This window comes from Myotis davidii, unplaced genomic scaffold (assembly GCF_000327345.1).
Source record: "Myotis davidii unplaced genomic scaffold, ASM32734v1 scaffold341, whole genome shotgun sequence".
In the NCBI taxonomy this organism is placed as follows: Eukaryota; Metazoa; Chordata; class Mammalia; order Chiroptera; family Vespertilionidae; genus Myotis; species Myotis davidii.
In genome coordinates, this window is record NW_006291021.1 from 350325 (window position 1) to 369486 (window position 19162).

The following is a 19162-nucleotide window of genomic DNA, read 5'->3' on the forward strand; positions in this document are numbered from 1 at the left end:
CACCCCCCCCCCCCTATGGCCTGGTCACCCCCAACAGCCCCACTCTGCCAGCCTGATTGCCCCTAACTGCCCCCCTGCTGCTTGCCTAGTCACCCCTCACTGCCCCTGCCAGCCTTATCACTTCCAACTTACCCCCTGCTGACCTGGTCACCCCACGCAGCCTGCTATTCAGTCATTTGGACATCCCTCACTAATTCTCCTGCTGGCCTGGTTGTCCCATGCAGCCTGCTGTTCAGTCATTTGGTCGTCCCTCACTAACTCCGCTGCCGGCCTTGTCACCCCACTCAGCCTGTTCGGTCATCCGTTCGGTTGTTTTGGATGTGACGGCCCTTAGCTCTTTTTATACACTGAGTGGCCAGATTATTATGAACACCAGACGTTTGTAGGCAAATTAGCTATAATTTCGCACTGAAGTTGCTAGAGGAACAGATCATTATAAACGTCTGAATAGCACAACATACCTAAGTATCGTTGCTGATCAAGTTCATCCTATCATGTTGATGGCGTAACCCAATGGAGATGGCTTCTTCCAACAAGACAATGCGCCATGCCACGGTGCTCGTATTGTGCAGGAGTGGTTTCAAGAACATGAGGGAGACTTTACCTTGCTTAGGTGGCCCCCACAATCACCAGATCTCATTCCATTGAGCATTTGTGGGACGAAGTTAAAAGAGCCATCAGGCAGCTGGTTCCACAACCATCAAATCTCACAGAACTGGACAGTGCTATTCATCAGGCAGGTGTCAGATTCCTCGCATCACCTTTCAACATCTCGTGGAGTCAATGCCAAGAAGAATCGCCGCAGTATTGAAGGCAAAAGGTGGCCCAACGAAGTACTTATGGGGTGGTTATAATAATCTGGCCACTCAGTGTATATAGATAATGTTCCACTTTATGTGTTTTCCGGTGGTCTTAGGTGACCCCTGTGAAAGGGTCGTTCGACCCCCAAAGGGGTCGCGACCCACAGGTTGAGAACCACTGCTCTAGAATGTGAACTGGGCATTCATTGGTTGTGGTCTGGGAGAGCATGCTAGTGCTTCCCCAAGACAAGGCAGTGTGTCCAGGATGAGTGTCCAGGACGAGTAAATTGGTTCCTATAGTATGATTGATCAAGTGAATGGAGTCGTGCTGAAATGCTTTCTGTATATCTGCTCATTGTCCTGGATTTGGCAAGAGGTATTTGAAGCCCTTCTTTCTTCTTCTTTCTTTCTCCTTTCCTCTTTCTTCTTCTTTCTTCTTTCTTCTTTCTTCCTTGTTCCTTCGTTTCTACAGTGACTTACATCCTATATCCTCGCTGTCCACTAGAAATATGCAAGCCACATTTAAAAAGGCCAAAAGATGCGGTGAAACTAATCTTAATAATATAACTTATTTAACCCAATATATCCAAAATATTATGATTTCCGCATGTAATCAGTATTTTTTAATTTACCAGCTATTTTACATTCTTTTTTTATACCAAGTCTTTGCAATGGTATATATGTGTGTTAAACTTACTGCATATCTCAATTTAACCACTAGATTTTACCAAAAAGACTTTATGTATTTAGGTTTCACAAAATTTAGAGTTGGAGAAAGAAGTAGATTCACAGATCTAAATTGTTCCAGATGTACATAAAGATTTTCTAGTAACTCAACCAAGTATGGACTGTTTCATAGTCATGGTTTCTTTCTAACTTTGAATTTTGAAATAATTTTAGAAACACAGAAGAGTTGCAAAGATTATACAGAGTGCCCTTATTCCCCACATCTTGCTTCCCTAATGTAGACACTTTATATGACTATGGCCCATGGTCAAAATGAAGAAATTGACACTGGTACAATATTTACTGTGAACAAACATTATTTGGACTTCTCCATTTCCTACAAATGTTTGTTCTGTTCTAGAATCCACTCCAGAAGTCTCCATTGCATTTAGCTATTATGTCTGTTTTACCTCCTTCAATCTCGGACAGTTTCTCCATCTTCCTTTTTCTTTCATGACCTTGATAGTTTTGAAATATGGTAGTCAGACATTTTGTAGAATGCCTCCCACTTTGGGTTTGTTTGGTGTTTTTCTCACGATTAGACTGAGGTTGTAGATTTTATTTTAGTAAGGCAAGCACAGTGTTTAAGAGCCCTTCTCATCACATCAGTGTGGACTGATACTAACTTAACTTATTACTGGGGATGCTAATCTTGATCTTTAGGTTAAGAAGGTATCTCCCAGATTTTTCCACTTCAAAATTACTATTTGTCTTTTTCTATATTGTTAGAAGTGAGTCACTCAAGTCCAGCCCACACTCTAGGGGAGAAGTTAATCCCCACATCCAGGTAGACATAGTTAGAACCACCCAGGTAGCTAATGTCCATTGGGGGGAGATGGTTTGAGACTGTGCATATCTCCTGTTTATTTTTCACGTTTTATCCACTAGTTTAGCATCCATTATTGTTCTGTAATGACTTTTATTTCCGTCATTCCTTCTGCATTTATTAATGAGGATTTCCCTGAAAGAAGGAAGGCTGTCTCTTCTTCCCCACTTATTTATTCAGTCATTTATTTGTATTCATGGATATTTGTATGTGCTTTTTCCTTTGGATTATAATCCAGTCCTATTGTTATTTATTTTGTTGTTCAAATTATTCTCACTCTGGTGGGCAGGATCTTCCTTAAGTTGGTCCCTGTGCCTTTTCATCATATTCCCATGGTTTTTTGGGTGCTTCTTCACTTTCTGGCACCAAAGGGTACTTCAGGGTCATCTTAGTTTTCATCTGCCCCAGCCCTAGAATCAGCCATTTCTCCAGGAGTCCTGGTTCCTTTTATTGTAGAAGTAGAGGCCTGGTGCATGATATTCACGCACTCAAGTGGGCTCCTCAGCTTGGCCTATGCTCTCTTGCAGCCCGGGAGCCCTCAGGGGATGTCTGCCTGATGGCATTCGACATCCTTAGCGCTGCTGCGGAGGCAGGAGAGGCTCCCGCCACCGCCACTGCACTCACCAGCCCTGAGCCCAGCTCAGGGCTTCTGGCTGAGTGGCGCTCCCCCTGCAGGAGCACACTGACCACCGGGGGCAGCTCCTACATTGAGCATCTGCCTCCAGGTGGTCAGTGTGCGTCATAGTGACCGGTCATTCCGCTGTTCGGTCAATTTGCATATCAGCCTTTTATTATAAAGGACTACTGGCCTGGTGCACAAAATTCGTGCTTGGGAGGGAGTTGTCCCTCAGCCCGGCCTGCACCCTCTCCAATCTGGGACCCCTTAGGGGATGTCCAACTGCCAGTTTAGGCCCAATTCCACTAAACCGGCAGTCGGATATCTCTCTCGCAATCCGGGACCATTGGCTCCTAACTGCTCAGCGGCCTGCCTGCCTGATCACCCCTAACCACTCTGCCTGCCGGCCTGATCACCCCCAACTGTCCCCCCTTCTGGCCTGCTTGCCCCAAACTTCCCCCCCCCGCCTGGTCGCCCCCAACTGCCCTCCCCTGCTGGCCTGATCTCCCCTAACCGTCTCTGCCCAGCCACCATGGCTTTGTACGGAAGGATGTCTGGAAGGTCTCCCGGTCTAATTAGCATGTTAACCCTTTTATTAGTATAAATGGTATTTGAAAGCCAAGATATGGGAACAAAGTGTGTTCATTGCTCCTGGGGTGTCACCGCATTTAATCACCCTCATATGACAGAGGTGGGAAAGGTATGCGTATATAATAACTGCCCCCTGTTTATTTCCCTGTCTGTATATAAAAATAAACATCACTTCATACTGATGCCTTCAGCTCTAGACCAGCACCGCTGAATTCATTCTGTCATTCCTCCATTGCTTATTTTAAGTTCTTTCTCTGAAAGAAGAAACCAAGCTCTCATTATCCACAGTATATTTGCTTATTTGTTTAACACTAGTTACCTGGAAAGTAGTTTCAGAATGGCTAACCAGTACTCACTGTGACAAATGATTTGACCAGCTCGAGTGCATGTCATTCTTTTTTCTTTGGCCCTTCAGTGTCCAATTAAAACCCTTCATTACAATGTTATCTGTGACACTTTTCCTCCACCTGTATGGTTGTGGTATGTCATACATTTATATTATAGTTACATGCATTAGTTACAGTTTTTAGCCCATCTTGAGTCCCCTACCCCCACCCATCTGGTTATTATTTTAGTTTGTGTTCAGTGAAATTTCCTCTGGGTTTGACATTCATGCTTGTACCATGACAGTACCGTACAGAACAGTACCATCCCCCCCCAGCCCCTTATGCAGTCCCTTTGAAGTTAGCTGCTCCTACCACCCTCAGTCCCTTAAAACCACTCATCTGTTTTCCATCCCTGTAGTCTTGCCTCTTCCAGAATGTCGTATAAATAGACTCACACAACGTACAGTCCTTTGTGTCTAGTTTCTTTCACTGAGCAGGGTGCACTTAAGATGCACCCCCATTGTCGGCATGTTTGGAGAGTTCATTTGTCCTTGTCTGTATAAACTGTACTTTATTTGTTTGCTGGGGAAGGACACCTGGGTGCTTCCTCATGTTGGTCATTATGAGTGCAGTTGTCCTAAACATTTGCATACAGATATTTTATGAATGTAAGTTTGCAGATAATACCAGGGAGTGGGATTGTTGGGTCTTACAGGACAGGTATATTTAACTTTATAAGAAACTGCCCGACAGTTTTCTTAAGTGGCTATTCCCCTTTATATTATCCCCAGCAGAAGTGGGTTCTAGATGCTCTTGCCCTAGTAGGTTTGATTAAGTGGATAGAGTGTCGGTCTGTGGACCAAAGGGTCCCGGGATCGATTCTGGTCAAGGGCATGTACCTCAGTTGCAGATTCCAGGCCCTGTGTGGACACACAGTGTGTGTGGGACAACCAATAGATGTGTCTCTCTCACATTGGTGTTCCTCTCTGTCTCTACCTCTCCCTTCCACTCTTTCTAAAAAAATCAATGGAAAAAATGTCCTCGGGTAAGGATTAAAAAATAAAAAAAATGGATGCTCTTGCATTCTAATCAACATGTTATAGGGTTATTTGTGGGGTTTTTTTTTTTTTTTGCCTTTCTAATGAGTATGTAATGGTATCTCCCTCTTAAAAAAAAGTTTTTATTGATTTCAGAGAGAGAACCATTGATCTGCTGCCTCCTGCACGCCCCCTACTGGGAATCGAGCCGGCAACTGGGCATGTGCCCTGACCAGGGATTGAACCATGACCTCCTGGTTCATAGGTCAACACTCAACTACTGAGCCACATTGGCCAGGCTGTATACCTCTTTTTAAAAAATAACTTTAGCCCTAACCGGTTTGGCTCAGTGGATAAAGCGTTGGCCGGTGGACTCAGGGGTCCCAGGTTTGATTCTGGTCAAGGGCATGTACCTTGGTTGCGGGCACATACCCAGTAGGGAGTGTGCAGGAGGCAGCTGATCGATGTTTTTCTCTCATCAATGTTTCTAACTCTCTATCCCTCTCCCTTTCTCTCTGCAAAAATCAATAGAATATATTAAAAAAATAACTTTATTGAGATATAATTTATTTTCCATATAATTAGTCCATTTTAAGTATACATTTCATTGTTTTTTAGTATATTCAGATTTGTACACCCATCACCACTAATTCTAGAATGTTTTCATCACACTAAAAGAAGCCCTGTCCCCATTAGCAGTCACGCCTCATTCCCCTCCCCCAGTCCCTGGCAACTACTAACCTACTTTCTGTCTCTGTAGATTGGCCTGTTCTGGACATCCTATCTAATAAAATAGTAATATGCAAATTGACCATCACTCCAACACACAAGATGGTCGCCCCTATGTGGTCAAAGATGGCTGCCCCCATGTGGACACAAGATGGCCTGCAAGGGAGGGCAGTTGGGGGGGAAATGCTATGGGCCTTTTTTGACTGGCTTCTTTTATTTAGTGTAATGTGTGGTGTTTGTTTTTTTTTAATAAATATGTTTTTATTGATTGTTTTAGAGAGAAAGAGAGAGGAAGTAAATGAGAGAGAAACATGGATGGGCTGCCTCCTGCACACCCCCTACTGGGGATCAAGTTGGCAACATGGGCATGCGCCCTGCCCAGGACAACGCTCCTGGTGCCTGAGACAATGCTCATCCAACCGAGCCACACTGGCCAGAACTGGTGTAATGTTTTTAAGGTTCATTCACATTGTGGTATATGTCAGTACTTCACTTCTTTATGGATGAATATATTTTATAGACCACATATTATGTATTTATTCATCAATTGATGGGCATTTGATTTGTTTCCACCTATTAGCTATTTTGTGTATAAGTTTTTGTGCATGTGGATATATGTTTTCATTTCTCTTGGGCATATATTGAGAAGTGGAATTGCTGGGTCTTTTGGTAATCCTGTGATTAACTCTGAGAAACTTCCATACTGTTTTCCACAGTGGCTGCACCATTTTACATTCCTACCAGTTATGTATGAGTGTTCCAGTTTCTCCACAGTTTTTCATCCACACTTTCTGTCTTTCTGATTATAGCTATCCTGGTGGATGAGTAGTGTCATTAGGTTTTGATTTGCATTTCCTTGAGGGCTGATGATGCTGAGCATCATTGCAAGGTTTTTGTTTGTTTCTTTGGTGAAATGCCTTTTCAGAATTTTTGCCTTTAAAAAACATTAGATTAGTTTTTTCACTGTTCGAGTTTTATTTTTTAAAATTCTTTATTTAGTATCTGATTTGCAAATATTTTCTCCAAGTCTGTGGCTTGTCTTTTCATTTTCTCAACAGTCTCTTTTGCCCAGCAAGAGTTTTGAATTTTGATAATACAGTTTACTATTGTTTTTTCTTTTATGGCTTGTTTTTTTGGTGTTGTATCTAAAAATCCTTTGCCAGACCCCATCCAGGCCCATAAATTTGTTTGCTCTCCACTCGGAGCTCACACCAAAACAGTTGTTTAAAGAGGCAGAAGGAAATTGTGATGGAAGATGGTTTCTAGTAGCGGGATGCCACTGTCTTTGATTCTTTGCAGTTGAGAGTTTTTTAGAAAAATTGGTTTATTTACAGTGAAGAGGAGGAGTGGCTTTTCTTCTTCCCTTTGCTGCAGTTTTGTTGATTGGTTCATGTAGCAGATATTTACTGAGTCTAGGACAGTGATGGCGAACCTGTGACACGCGTGTCAGAGGTGACACGCGAACTCATTTTTTTGGTTGATTTTTCTTTGTTAAATGGCATTTAAATATATAAAATAAATATCAAAAATATAAGTATTTGTTTTACTATGGTTGCAAATATCAAAAAAATTTCTATATGTGACACGGCACCAGAGTTAAGTTAAGGTTTTTCAAAATGCTGGCACGCCGAGCTCAAAAGGTTCGCCATCACTGGTCTAGGACACACTGGGAATCAAATTGCACATGGTCCCATGTCTTGTGAGCTCCCAACCAACAGGGGTAAGAGGTACTAATCAGGCAGTCATGAACATGGCTACATCAGAACAAGTCATCCGTGCACTGAAGCAGCAGTGGTGGACACTGCAAGTATTACGGGGTCCCAGCTAGAAAGGGTTGGGAGGTGTTGGCCAAGATTTCCCTTAGGAATCGAGGTTTACTCAGAGACTTGTGTGTGGGGAAAAGTCATCTGGGCACTGAGGACGCTGCAGACCTCCTTCCAGGTGAAAGCTGCGGAGTGTGAAGGTGAAGAGTCAGGCACATCAGGGCTTGAAAGGGGCAGGGGACAGGCGGGTGAGGTTGGCAGAGCTACTCATTACCAGCTTTGGGAGTTATCAGAGTTAAGCTGGGAGATGACATGATCATGCTTTTTAAAAAGACCTTTTAGCCTATGTGTGGTGAAGGGAAGTGCTCTTAGACTCTCAATAAAGGGTTGATTCCTTTGATCCCTCTGGACTCATCTATCTCTTTGGGCATAGGATCTTGTGGTCACGGCTTCAGAATCCCAAGCCAGGCACCCTCTCCTGCCTGTCCCAGATTGTTTTGTGGCAGCACAGCCACATTACAAAGCAGACCTGGACCAGCCTTTCTAGGAAGTAATTCAGTGGCTGCCAAATAGGAAGTACTTGACTGTGTTCTGTTGTCTGTTAGGAAGCAGGGTCGGTGTGGGGGGTGGGGGCCTTTGGAGCGGACCTGGAGGGCTTGGTGCTGATTGTGAGCAGGTGTGAGGCAGCTAATCTAATTGTGCTTTTTCAATTAAATTAAAGATACTTGCTCCTTAGTTGTGAGTTTCTGGCTTGTGATTGGCGACACTGAGAGGAGAAAAGAGAATCAATCATAGGATGGGAACTGAAGAAATCTGCTCTGATGTTGTCATGCCCACTTCTGGCCAGCAGTGCCACCTGTGCCTGTGCCTGTTTGTTAATCGACCATTCCCTGCAGCTGACCTTAACCCCATTTCCTCTGGTCTGCAACTTCCTTCATTTCGGAAGTACTGTCAATCTAATAACACACTTTGGACAAGAAATAAACATATCAAGTGTGCACACTGACTTTAAGAGATAGCCCAATATTCAGAAAAGGTAAAATGTGAAGAAGTTTAGTTTGGTTATTTGCCGCTAATATTAGACATTCTCCCTGCCCTCCACCCGCCTCCCACAACAAGCTATTGTTGGCAGGGAGCTCTAACCTTCACTAACTTTCCATGGCTTTACTCAAAGGCTGCTGTCCAAAGTCCCAGAAAGGATATTTTGGTACATTTTATTAGGAAGTTTGTGCGGGTTTTGTCTGAAAGAGTTTTGTAAAATAGCACTGGTTTCTCAGCCTCAAGCCCTCTGTTGCAGCTTCTTGAACACATCCTTGCTGACCTGTGCTTGGCAAGGGGTGGCAGGCCGGGCAACATGATGTGGTAGGTTCCAGGGCCACCAAATCCTCCATCCCTCCCCACCCTCTAGAATGGAAGTGGCTCTGTGCTGTAAAAACCCACTTATGTTGGGCCTGGGTGGGCTTTACCCTCAGTTTAAATTGAGACTTGGTATGTGAGAACTGGTCTCAAGTGATTAAGTGGGAACCCAGATTACCCTGCTTCAGCATGTCCCTCTGCAGTCACCATTGTCTGGTCCCCTCACCCTGGGTCCGTGGGTGGAGGAGCTGCTGGCCCTGCCCCAAGGAGCCTGCATAGGGACAATCAGCTGGTTGAGTGGCTGAGAGGGCCTGCTCTCACTGGTGAATTGCCGAGGAGCCAGAACAGAAGGGACATTGTGCGAGGAGACCCAGGGAAAGGTTAGGGGGCTGCCGAGTTGTGACAAGCCACATGAATGCGGCCAGCTGTGTGGCTTGGTTTGTCTTTCCCTGGAGCATCTTTCTGTTTCTTGTTGTGGGACCCTAAAAGTATCTGTATTTTCAAGAGGGCAGTCAGTGTCTGGAGCTGCCTCAAAGAGAAGTATCTTGAAAGAGCACATGTGTGTGAGAGGAGGCGCAGCCTGACCCATGCTGATTGATCACTGGCACCCCGGCCGGGAGAGCCGGGTCCATCCCTACTCCTGCCTGCTCCGTTAAGGAGTCAACTTCCCTGAGAACTTCTCCCCTGACTGATCTATGTGTTTTCCTATAAAGATGGGAATCACATAACTGATTCATCGCAAAGTGAGGGAGGGATATAGTTGAGTAGAGGTGGGGCAGGGAGTAATGTGGAGGTGCTTGGCACTATCATCCCAGCTCCTCACTTTTGTGGGGGTCAAAGCTGCAGGTTCAGACTGCCTCAGGTTGGGATTTGAGAGAGGTTGTCCCATGTTTTGCATAACTGGCTCTTGTGTCTCTTTGTTTAACAGCCACCGTAGGATGTGGGAGTGGTGATCTCTCTTAGACTGGGCAGGGGGCGTGAGGTTCAGGAGCAGACTAATGATTCTCTGGTCCCCTTGGCTTTGAGCTTCATGATCTCATCCTGGGGACATCATATTCTTTCTTCCCTTTTTTCTGTTTTGGTCCAGGTTTCTTTGTCAGAGTGCCAGTTCATGTGTGTATTTATATTTATATTCTCACTCTTTCTGGTGTTATAATGGGGATGAATCATTGAATGAAGACTCCAGATAACAGAAGATTGCTTTCAGCATAAAAGTATTTATCTGTTTTCATGACACAAGGTCTTTAAAGTAAAAGGTAGTGTGTGCCTTTCTGCCTTCTTATTTTAATTTCTAATTGCTTAACAGTACATGAATGTATTCAGGTTACCGTAAATTCAGGTAACACTGAATCATGCAGAGTAGAAAAAGGATTTTTCCTTTTCTATCCCTTTACACCCCCTAATCTTTTTGATCTCTCAAGAAGTGGAGGGGTGTCTGTCATCCAGAATGGTTCCGTTTTACACTGTGTCGAAGTAAAGTCTTTTGGCAGCAGTGGAATTCCAGTTAGACTCATAGTTGTGCCGTTAGCTTCCCCTCATCAGTAGCAGCTTGTCTTGGAGCTCTTTTCATGTCCGTGTGTAATGATGACCAGCATTTTTGAGCCTCATATGTGGGTGGGCTCTGTTCTTTCCACTTGGCACGTGAAGAAGCTGAGGCACAAATAGGTGATGTAACCTACTCAGGGTGACTCCGTAAGTGCAAGAGCCCCCTTAGCTCCAGAGTCTGCCCCTCTGTCACTGTTTTGTTCAGAATTCAAAGGTAGAAAAAGAAAATGTTCCTTACACCATTGACCTCTAGAAACAGCCTCTTCTTTCAGTGGTTTGCCCCTCACCGTGCCCGCAGTGCTGTGGTGACTATTCTTACTGTACCTGGTCCTGGCCGGCTCTGAGGCTTCCCCTGGCCTTCCTGGCAGGTCATTCAGATGTGGTAAGAGCCCAGACTGATGCTGCCCATGCCGTCCTGCCAGCTAGAGTTAGTTTTTTTCTCCTTTCTTTTCTCATGCATCCAGAACCCTATGGGTGGTTTTATTTTCTCCTTTCACTGAGGCTCGAGGAGATGGACCAGTGAGACGGTGGCAGAGCTGCTTTGGCATCCAGGAGGTCTCAGACCCTAAAACCCACAGTTTTCAGCTCACATTGCACTGTTTTTCATAGGCTTTTTGAAGCTTTTTCTTCTAACTACAAAGAATTGGAGTTCTGTCTCCAGCCCACTTCCTTGAAGTAACCACTGTGAGCATTAGTTGTAAATCCTCCCAGAAACATTTTGTTCTGTGGCATGTGTGTGCATGTGGGCACGTTTTCAACCTAAAGAGTTCTGGACTCTCCCATGTCAGCACATATAACTCTACCTCATTCTTTGTGACATCTGCAGAGCTCTTCCCTCAGCTAGACCAACTTTGATTCCCCCAACATCCCTATTGAGAATTTTTCCTGTTCCTTTTCTAGCTCTCTCACTAATGCAGTGCTGCCTGGTGACCCTCCTCAAACATTTCTTCATGAGCTCTTAGCATCGAATCCTGAAAGTGGAATTTCAGGATTGGTGAGGTTTGGTTTGGGACATTTTTTCCGTGTTTCTTCCCTTACTGTCTACCTGGTGGTGAGCAGTTCTCTCTTGCTGCCCTGGAGCATTCGGCTTTGGCTCACCGTGTGGGTCAGGGCTGCATCCACACGATGATGTCAGGGGTCAAGACACATGTACTCACAGGTCTGGCCTTCATTTGTTCCCTGTGCCCTTGATAAGTGATTAAATGCCACTAAACCTCAGTTTCCTCTCCTGATGGATGGTGAGAATTTGTGAGGTTGAAATTTGTGCTAGGTAAACTGTACCATAGTGCCTAGCCCTAGGGATGGTTGGCTAAGTGGTGCTGGTAGTGGGCAGGTGGCCAAGAAGGACTTGAGATGGAGGGCTCCACTGGGCCTTGCCTGAGCTCTGTGATGGGATGGGCACTTGCCCTATCTGTACCTTCATCCCTTTCCAGGATAGTCACTGCAGGTAGTAGGTAGGTACTAGATGCAGCACCTTGAGAAAGGCTGGGGGTGGAGTCAAGCATATATATTAAATTTATTTAATGTAGAAAACTTAAAAATGCGTACAGAGGTGTTCACAGCCTCTGCTGCACCACCATCACTCTCTAAGGCCAGCACAGTCTCTAGCTTGCCAAGCTCCAGCTGAAGGAGGAAGTAAGAGAGTCTCTCTACCCTGGCTCTTACAAAGCAGTGTGCCCGCTAATCAGCCAGTGGTAAAGTACCAAGGAAGCAGCTGGCTACAAAAGCCACTCACAAGAGTACACCCTCTGCTGGAGGAGTGAAGAAACCTCATGGTTACAGGCCTGGTCTGGTACCTTGGAGCTCAGTAAAATTGGATGTATTCACAAGTCCACTGAACTAATGATTTGCAAACTTTAGTAGTTCAACTTTATAACAGTTATAAATAAACCTATTAAACTTTTCTGGATAATGTCAGCATTTGGATTTTTTAAAAACAAGTTAATATCTAATTGATGGCAACTAAATGGTGTTTGTAGCATTTAAAAACTTTTTTATTGCGTTTCTTAGGGTGACATTGGTTAATAAAATTATATAGGTTTCAGGTGTACAATTCTATAATACATCATCTGTATATTGTATTGTGTGGTGTAGCATTTTTATCAGTAGATTCCATCCATTCACTATACTTTTCTGAGTTGTCCTACATGCAAGTATGTTTTGTTTGTTTTTTTGTTAATCCTCACCAGAAGATATTTTTTCATTGATTTTTTTTTCTTTGAGAGAGTGAAAGGGAGGGGGAGAGACAGAAAAAGAGAAGCATTGATGTGAGAGAGATTGATGTTTCTATCTCTCTCTCCCTCTCTGAAATCAGTAAAGATATATTTAAAAATAAAAAGCCAATCACTCTGGCTGGTGTACTTAGTGGTTAGAGCAGCGGTTCTCAACCTGTGGGTCACCTATGACCATCAGAAAACACATATTGTTTTTGTGATTAATCACAATGCTTTAATTATGTTCAATTTGTAACAATGAAAATACATCCTGCATATCAGATATTTACATTATGATTCATAACAGTAGCAAAATTACAGTTATGAAGTAGCAACAAAAATAATTTCATGGTTGGGGGTCATCACAACATGAGGAACTGTATTAAAGAGTCGCGGCATTAGGAAGGTTGAGAACCACTGGGTTAGAACATCAACCCACACATGAAAGGATCGTGGATTCGATTCCCAGTCAAGGGCACAAACCTGGTTGCAGGTTCAATCCCTGGCCCTGGTCGGTGTGTGCGGGAGGCAGCCAATCGATGTGTCTCTCTCAGATCGATGTTTCTCTCTCTCTCTCCTCATTCCCTCCCTTCCACTTTCTCTAAAAAATCCATGGGAAAAAATTTGGGGGTGAAGATTAACAAAAAAATAAATCAAAATAAAAGTCTGTATTATTGGTCCTATGGGGATGTTGCTGGCAGAAGCCCTGTAAACTAATGATTATATCCCAGGGCTGTGATCAGATTCAGGTTTGACTTTTTTATTTAAAGCCCAGCATATATGAACCCAGGGCCTCTCATAAAGGAAAGTCAAACAGGCTCCAGGTACAGGTGTGGGCAGGGTTAAGATGGTGAGGAGACAGCCCCAGGGTTCCTGAGGAGCCAGGCTCTGGACTGCCCGCAGTCTGAGGTTACTCTTCCATTTTCACCCAGGGTTGGGTAGTAAACCCAGGGGTCCTCCAGGGTCAGCCCTGCTAGCTGCACAAGGGGCAGGGCCCTCGAGACAGCCCCAGGGAATAGAGGGGAGTTCTGAGGTGGTGGAGAGAGCAGCATTGGGAGCTCCCAGCCAACCCCGTTTGCCTTGATGTGCCCCGTGCCAGGGCTTGCCTGGCCTGTGCGAGCTCTCATGGTCTGGACTCCCCACACACTGAGGACAGGTGCACACACTGGCTTTGGTAGCCAGCACCAGTTTAGCGAGTTCCTCCGCATCTTAGTTTGCTGAGGTCAGAGAGAGATGCTGGCCTGTAGCCAGTAGCCTAGGAGTGGGTGGCTGCCCACAGCCTGGTCTGAAAGCAGTTGAAGCAGGCCTCAGCTGCCTTTGCTGAAAGTGTGGCATGTGTAGGGGTCTGGCTGGACTAAGGATGTTTCTCTGGGAGTGCCGGCCCCTCTGGCAATCTTTGGAGTTTCTTGGCTTATAGAAGCGTCACCCTGGTTTCTGCCTTTATCTTCACAAGGTCTTCTTCCTCTGTGTGAGCCTGTGTCCAAATTTCTCCCTTTTATAAGGACACCAGTCATATTGGATTAAGACCCATCCTATTGCCCTGACTGCGGTGGCTCAGTTGGCTGGGCATCATCCCATGCACCAGTGGGTTGACGGTTTGATTCCCAGTTAGGGCACATGCCTGGGTTGCCTGCGTTGCCTGCTTGACCCCTAGTGGGTGACTTACAGAAGGCAGCTTATTGATGTTTCTCACTCTCTCTAAAAAAAAAAACTAATTAAAATATTTTTTAAAAAATACACTTTGAATTTGGCCATTCCTCACTGAGTATTCTGCTGCCTCTCCGGGGTGCTGTGGTGTTGCCTATGCCTCGACTTTCTCTGGAGGATGGTTTCCCAGGGGCTGCCCTCCTGGAAGTTCCCAGGCTTCTCCGGCTCATCCAGAGGGAGCTCCGGTTAGCCTTTCCCAGGGTGCTTTGAGCCACACCTCAGCTGCAGGGCACACGCTGGTCTCGCAGGGAGGACTCTCCCTGGCCCTGATGCTGCCCCCCAGCTTTGCCCTGCACCGCCCATCTCTGGGGAGTCATACAGAACTCTTCCTGGTCTCTTGTTTTGAGCTGTTGCCTTGACCTGTTTGGTTTGTGTGGGCAGGAAATCCCCCTAAGGGATTCCAGAGAATACTGCCTGCCCACAGTGAATTTTGGCTCCCCACTGACCAGCCACGTGGCACCGGGCAGATTACTGCCCCTGTTTCAGTTTCTTCATCTGTGAAATGGGGACAGTAAGAACACCTGTTTTGGGCTGTGAAACATTCATACAAAATAAGTGGTTGGAAAAGTACCTGGCCACTGTAAATGTTCCACAATGTGATGTATAGTATATAGTCCGTGTCATGTCAGTATCACTGCTGTGTGGTGACTCTTCACCTTTAGACCCCAAGTATCCCCGTCACTGCTGTGAACACATGGCAGGTACCCATTAAGTTTTTGTAGGGTAAATGAGTATGTGGGCACATTGAACAGACACAGGTGCTTGGTCACTGCCAGACTCATCGGAAACAAAAAGGCTCCCTTTGTCCATAATGCTCACAGCTCATTGGACTGGGTGGACAGAAAACAGACCTTGATTAGTCCTACTTATGAGGGTGAATTGCACACTGTGATCGGGGACAATGGTCTGAGAAGGCTTGTCAAGGGATGAGTGCCATCCAGAGGAGAGCTGGATTGGGAAATAGAAGATGGAGGCGTTGCCTGGGATGACTGATTGCACTGGCTGGGGTGACGGTTTGGCCTTTGCTCAAGGCTTAGAGGGAGGCCATTGGCAGATTTTGAAGAAGTGGGTTGGGAGTGAGCCAAGAGATGGTTTCAACTTTGTGAATTAAAGGGGGGCCATAGTGGAAGCAGCTGGACAACCAGCTGGAGGTGATGGGTGGTCCAGGGAGATGAGGAGGGGGAGGCTGGCTGAGGAGCCAGGAAGAGGTTGGACCTACCATGAAGCCAGAAGGTAAAGCTGTGGCTGAGCATGAGGTCAGCCAGGGAAGGCAAAGAGGAGAGGAAGGTCTGCTTCTGAGCCTTGGGGTGCTCCCATATTTGGCAGAGCCGTAGAATACCCTTTTCCAGTGTCCTTTTCTTTGTTAATCCTCACCTGAGGATATTTTTCTCATTAATTTTTAGAGAGGGAGGGGGGAGAGAGAGAGAAAAAAACATTGATGTGAGAGAGAGACACTGATTGGTTCTCTCCCTAGCGTACCCTGACCAGGGCCAGCGCTCTATTCACTGCGCCACACCAGCCAGAGGGATCCACACATTGTGTCTGTTCATCTGTAGATTCTCCCTCTACCATTTTTTTTCTTTGTAGTTTGTTGAGGAAACTGGGTCATTTGTCCTGTAGGTTTGATACTGGCTTTTTGCTGCTTCAGTCCCTGTGTTTTTTATTTAGCACGACCACCCTGCTTTATGTATTCTGTGTTGCTATGAACTTGAGTCTGCAGTTGAGATCTGCCTGGGAAGGTGGCATCAGTCTCGTCTGTTGGTCTCTGTGTGAGTGTGGGCAACAGATGACAGCAGCACCTGAATTACTGACTCAAGGGGTTATGGAACCGTGATGGGTCAGTCCTTATCCACACAGGAGCTGGAACATAACTGCAGCTCACCTCTCATCTTCTGTGTGGTTACGCTTATGGAGAGACCGGACAGATGCTTGAGTTTTCCTCCCCTTTATTTGCCAGTTTCAAACCCTGCTCCCAATCATGCTGTCCTGAAGGCTGGATATTATTTTTTCCCCAGAACATGGATCTGGGTTTGTTCTTCCTGAGCGTAACCTTTGGACCTCTCCACCCCAGGATGCAACACCCTCCAGTGACAGCCTTTCCAGTCACCTGCTGTCACTCCTCTCCATTTTCCCCTTTCAGCTTGCCATGTGACTCTCAGGGCTCTCAGAGAGGATGCTCTCCCCACCTCCTAGACCCTTTTTGACTTCACCAACTCAGTCATTCTCCAAATTTGTCACAGGGCCCAGGAGGTGTTCTTGGCTCCTCCCCTCCCCCCCAATGAGGGGTCAGGCCCTTCTCAAATTTCATTCTTTTGGCAAATACAGGGTACCTCCCTTGGCCAGCACCTGGGGGTGGGGGTGGGGTGGGAGTGTAAGACAGGAATCCCCAGAGCTCCTGCCTCCACCAGCTTCCCAGTTTGGTGGGGAGACATGCCATTTGTGACAAGTGCATTCCTAAGGGTGGGTATGGGGTAGTGCTGACAGAGGGGCACCTGCCATGTTTAGGGGCATAACAGTGGCTTACTACAGAGCATCTTTCTCCTCCTTGGCAAGACATTGGGAGACAACTGATGACCTTGGGCCAATGGCTCCGTGGTGTCAAGGCTGTCTAGCTGAGACTCTCCTGGCTTTCTCTGCAGTCCTCCCGTGGTTGACGCCACGTGGCCAGGCATTGCCTCACAAGGTTGGCAGGAAGAAAAGAGGTGCTGAGACTTTCCCCCTGCACATTACAGTATTTTTGATTTGGGAAGGAATCTACTCACAAATCCACTCCCGGTCTCTGGATTTGCCTGTTCTGGACATTTCATATAAATGGAATCACACAATATGTGGTCTTTTGTGTCTGGCTTCTTTCATTTAACAATGTTCATAATTTCATGGTTCATCGATGTTCAGTCCTTTTCATTGCTGAAAATGTTCCATTGCATGGATATATAACACACTTTATCTATCCAGTCATCGTTTGATGGACATTTGCCTCCAATTTTTGGCTGTTATGAGTAGAGCTGCTTTATCCCATTAATATTTGCAACAAACATTTGCAAATATTTCAGAGAGTCAGTGGAATTGATTTGGGAAGGAATCTACTCACAAATCCACTCCCGGTCTCTGGATTTGCCTGATCTGGACATTTCATATAAATGGAATCACACTGTGTGGCCTTGTGTGTCTGGATTCTCTCACTGAGTATCATGTTTTCATGGTTCATCCACATTGTAGCAAGTGTCAGAGCTTTACTCCTTTTTACGGCTGAGTAATATTCCATTGTCTGGATGGAGCACTTTGTATTTATCCATTCATCCATCAGTGGATGAACACTGGGTTGTTTCCAGTTTGGGCTGTTGTGAATCATGCTGCTATGGACATAGATGTCAAGTTTTTGTGTGGATATAGGTTTTCATTTATCATAGGTATATATCTAGGAGAGATATATGGGTCATCTAATAGGTATTCTATTTTAACTTTTTCCCAAATAGTTTTCCAAAGTGATGGCACCATTTTCCATCCTCACTAGCAATGCACAGGGATCCAGTTTTTCTTCACCAACATTTATTTTCTGGTTGTTGTTTTTAACAATTGCCATCCTAGTGGTCTGATTTTGATTTGCAATTTCCTAATGATTAGTGACTTTGAACATCTTTTTAGGTGCTTATTGGCAATTTATATATCTTTGGAGAAATTTCCCTTCTGGGTAAGGGGTGGGGTAGTAGAATCATGGACCTCAGAGCCTGCAATCAGGTCTCAGCACTGTCACTTAGCAGCTGTAGGTCTTTGAGCCTTGGTTTCTCCATTTGTTGGCTAGTACTGAGAGGGCTCAAGGGGCAGTGTGTGCATAGGGGCAAAAATATTTCCATTAACCCTCCAAAAGCATCATTCTTAATGATTTCTGCTTCTGTTGTGGAGACTGCTTTGCTGGGTCCTCTGCAAAGATGAGTTAGTTCATTTGGGGTAACTGGGTGGATGAGAAGTAGGCACACAGAGAGATGTGTGCCAAGCAAAGAAAAAAGAAAGGCAGGCTGGCACTGGGGAGCAGGCGTTCACCACTGTCCTGTAGCTGTGTCTCGTCCATCATCTGAAACAGACTTCCTTGTTTTCTTTATTTAAGGAGGAGCCAAGGAAGGTTTGCTTCACCTATGACCTGTTCCTGAACCTGGAGGGCAACCCGCCTGTAAACCACCTGCGCTGTGAGAAGCTTACCTTCAACAACCCCACCATTGAGTTCCGGTACAAGCTCCTGATGGCTGGCGGGGTGAGTGTGCCGGAGCAGGTGGGCCCTGCCCCTGCTCGAACGGATGCATCTTCTCTGTCATGGATCCATCTCTGCTCCCTGAACTGGGAACTTGGTGCTGGGGGCACCTTGGGCTCTCTCAGGCATGTCTTCAGCCTGTGGCTGGACACCTGATACTCAGAGGGGCAGGTTGCACAGGTAGCACCTGGCAGCACTGGATAGGACCCACGTATCCCAAGTCTGTGCTGGGATGTTGTCAGCTGGGAATAACTAGTTGCTAGTTATCCCTGTAGCTTCCTGGTTGGCTGTGATTAATTAGCATCTTCTTCTATAAAGTAGGGAGAGGGTGGGGGAAGGAATGGGTGTGAGACCAGCCTGTCAGTGTGGCGAGGCGCTGGAGCCAACTTTTAACCGTATTGGCAAGGCTGTGCTGGAGCCCCATCACCTGGGGAAATAGTAGTGGCTCTCTGCAGGGTCCTTGATGATGCATGCCACCTGGCAGTTCTGTCCTTGTGAGGCCAGATGAAGGTGTCAGCTCTCAGAACCTAGGTCTCGAGTGAGTCGTGTGGCCAGCGATCTTGGTATGATGGCAGAGTGCCAGGAGCATGTGTCAGCTCTTGGAGAATGGGGGTGGGGTGCTTGGTGCTGATGGATGATTGGCTGTGGAGGAGGCAAGACGCTTACCTGCAGGCTGGACTG

The 19162-nt window shown here is 45.9% G+C and overlaps 1 protein-coding gene across 4 annotated transcripts in view; it reads left to right on the plus strand.

Annotated features, from left to right (window-relative positions):
• Positions 1-19162, plus strand: part of MLLT1 (myeloid/lymphoid or mixed-lineage leukemia; translocated to, 1) — a 65663-nt gene that overhangs the window by 28146 nt on the left and 18355 nt on the right. For all 4 annotated transcript variants that reach the window (XM_006764228.2, XM_006764230.2, XM_006764229.2 and 1 more), the window contains one exon: positions 18341-18484. In XM_006764228.2, the coding sequence (XP_006764291.1) occupies positions 18341-18484 (144 nt within the window). The remainder of the gene's footprint in view (positions 1-18340; positions 18485-19162) is intronic.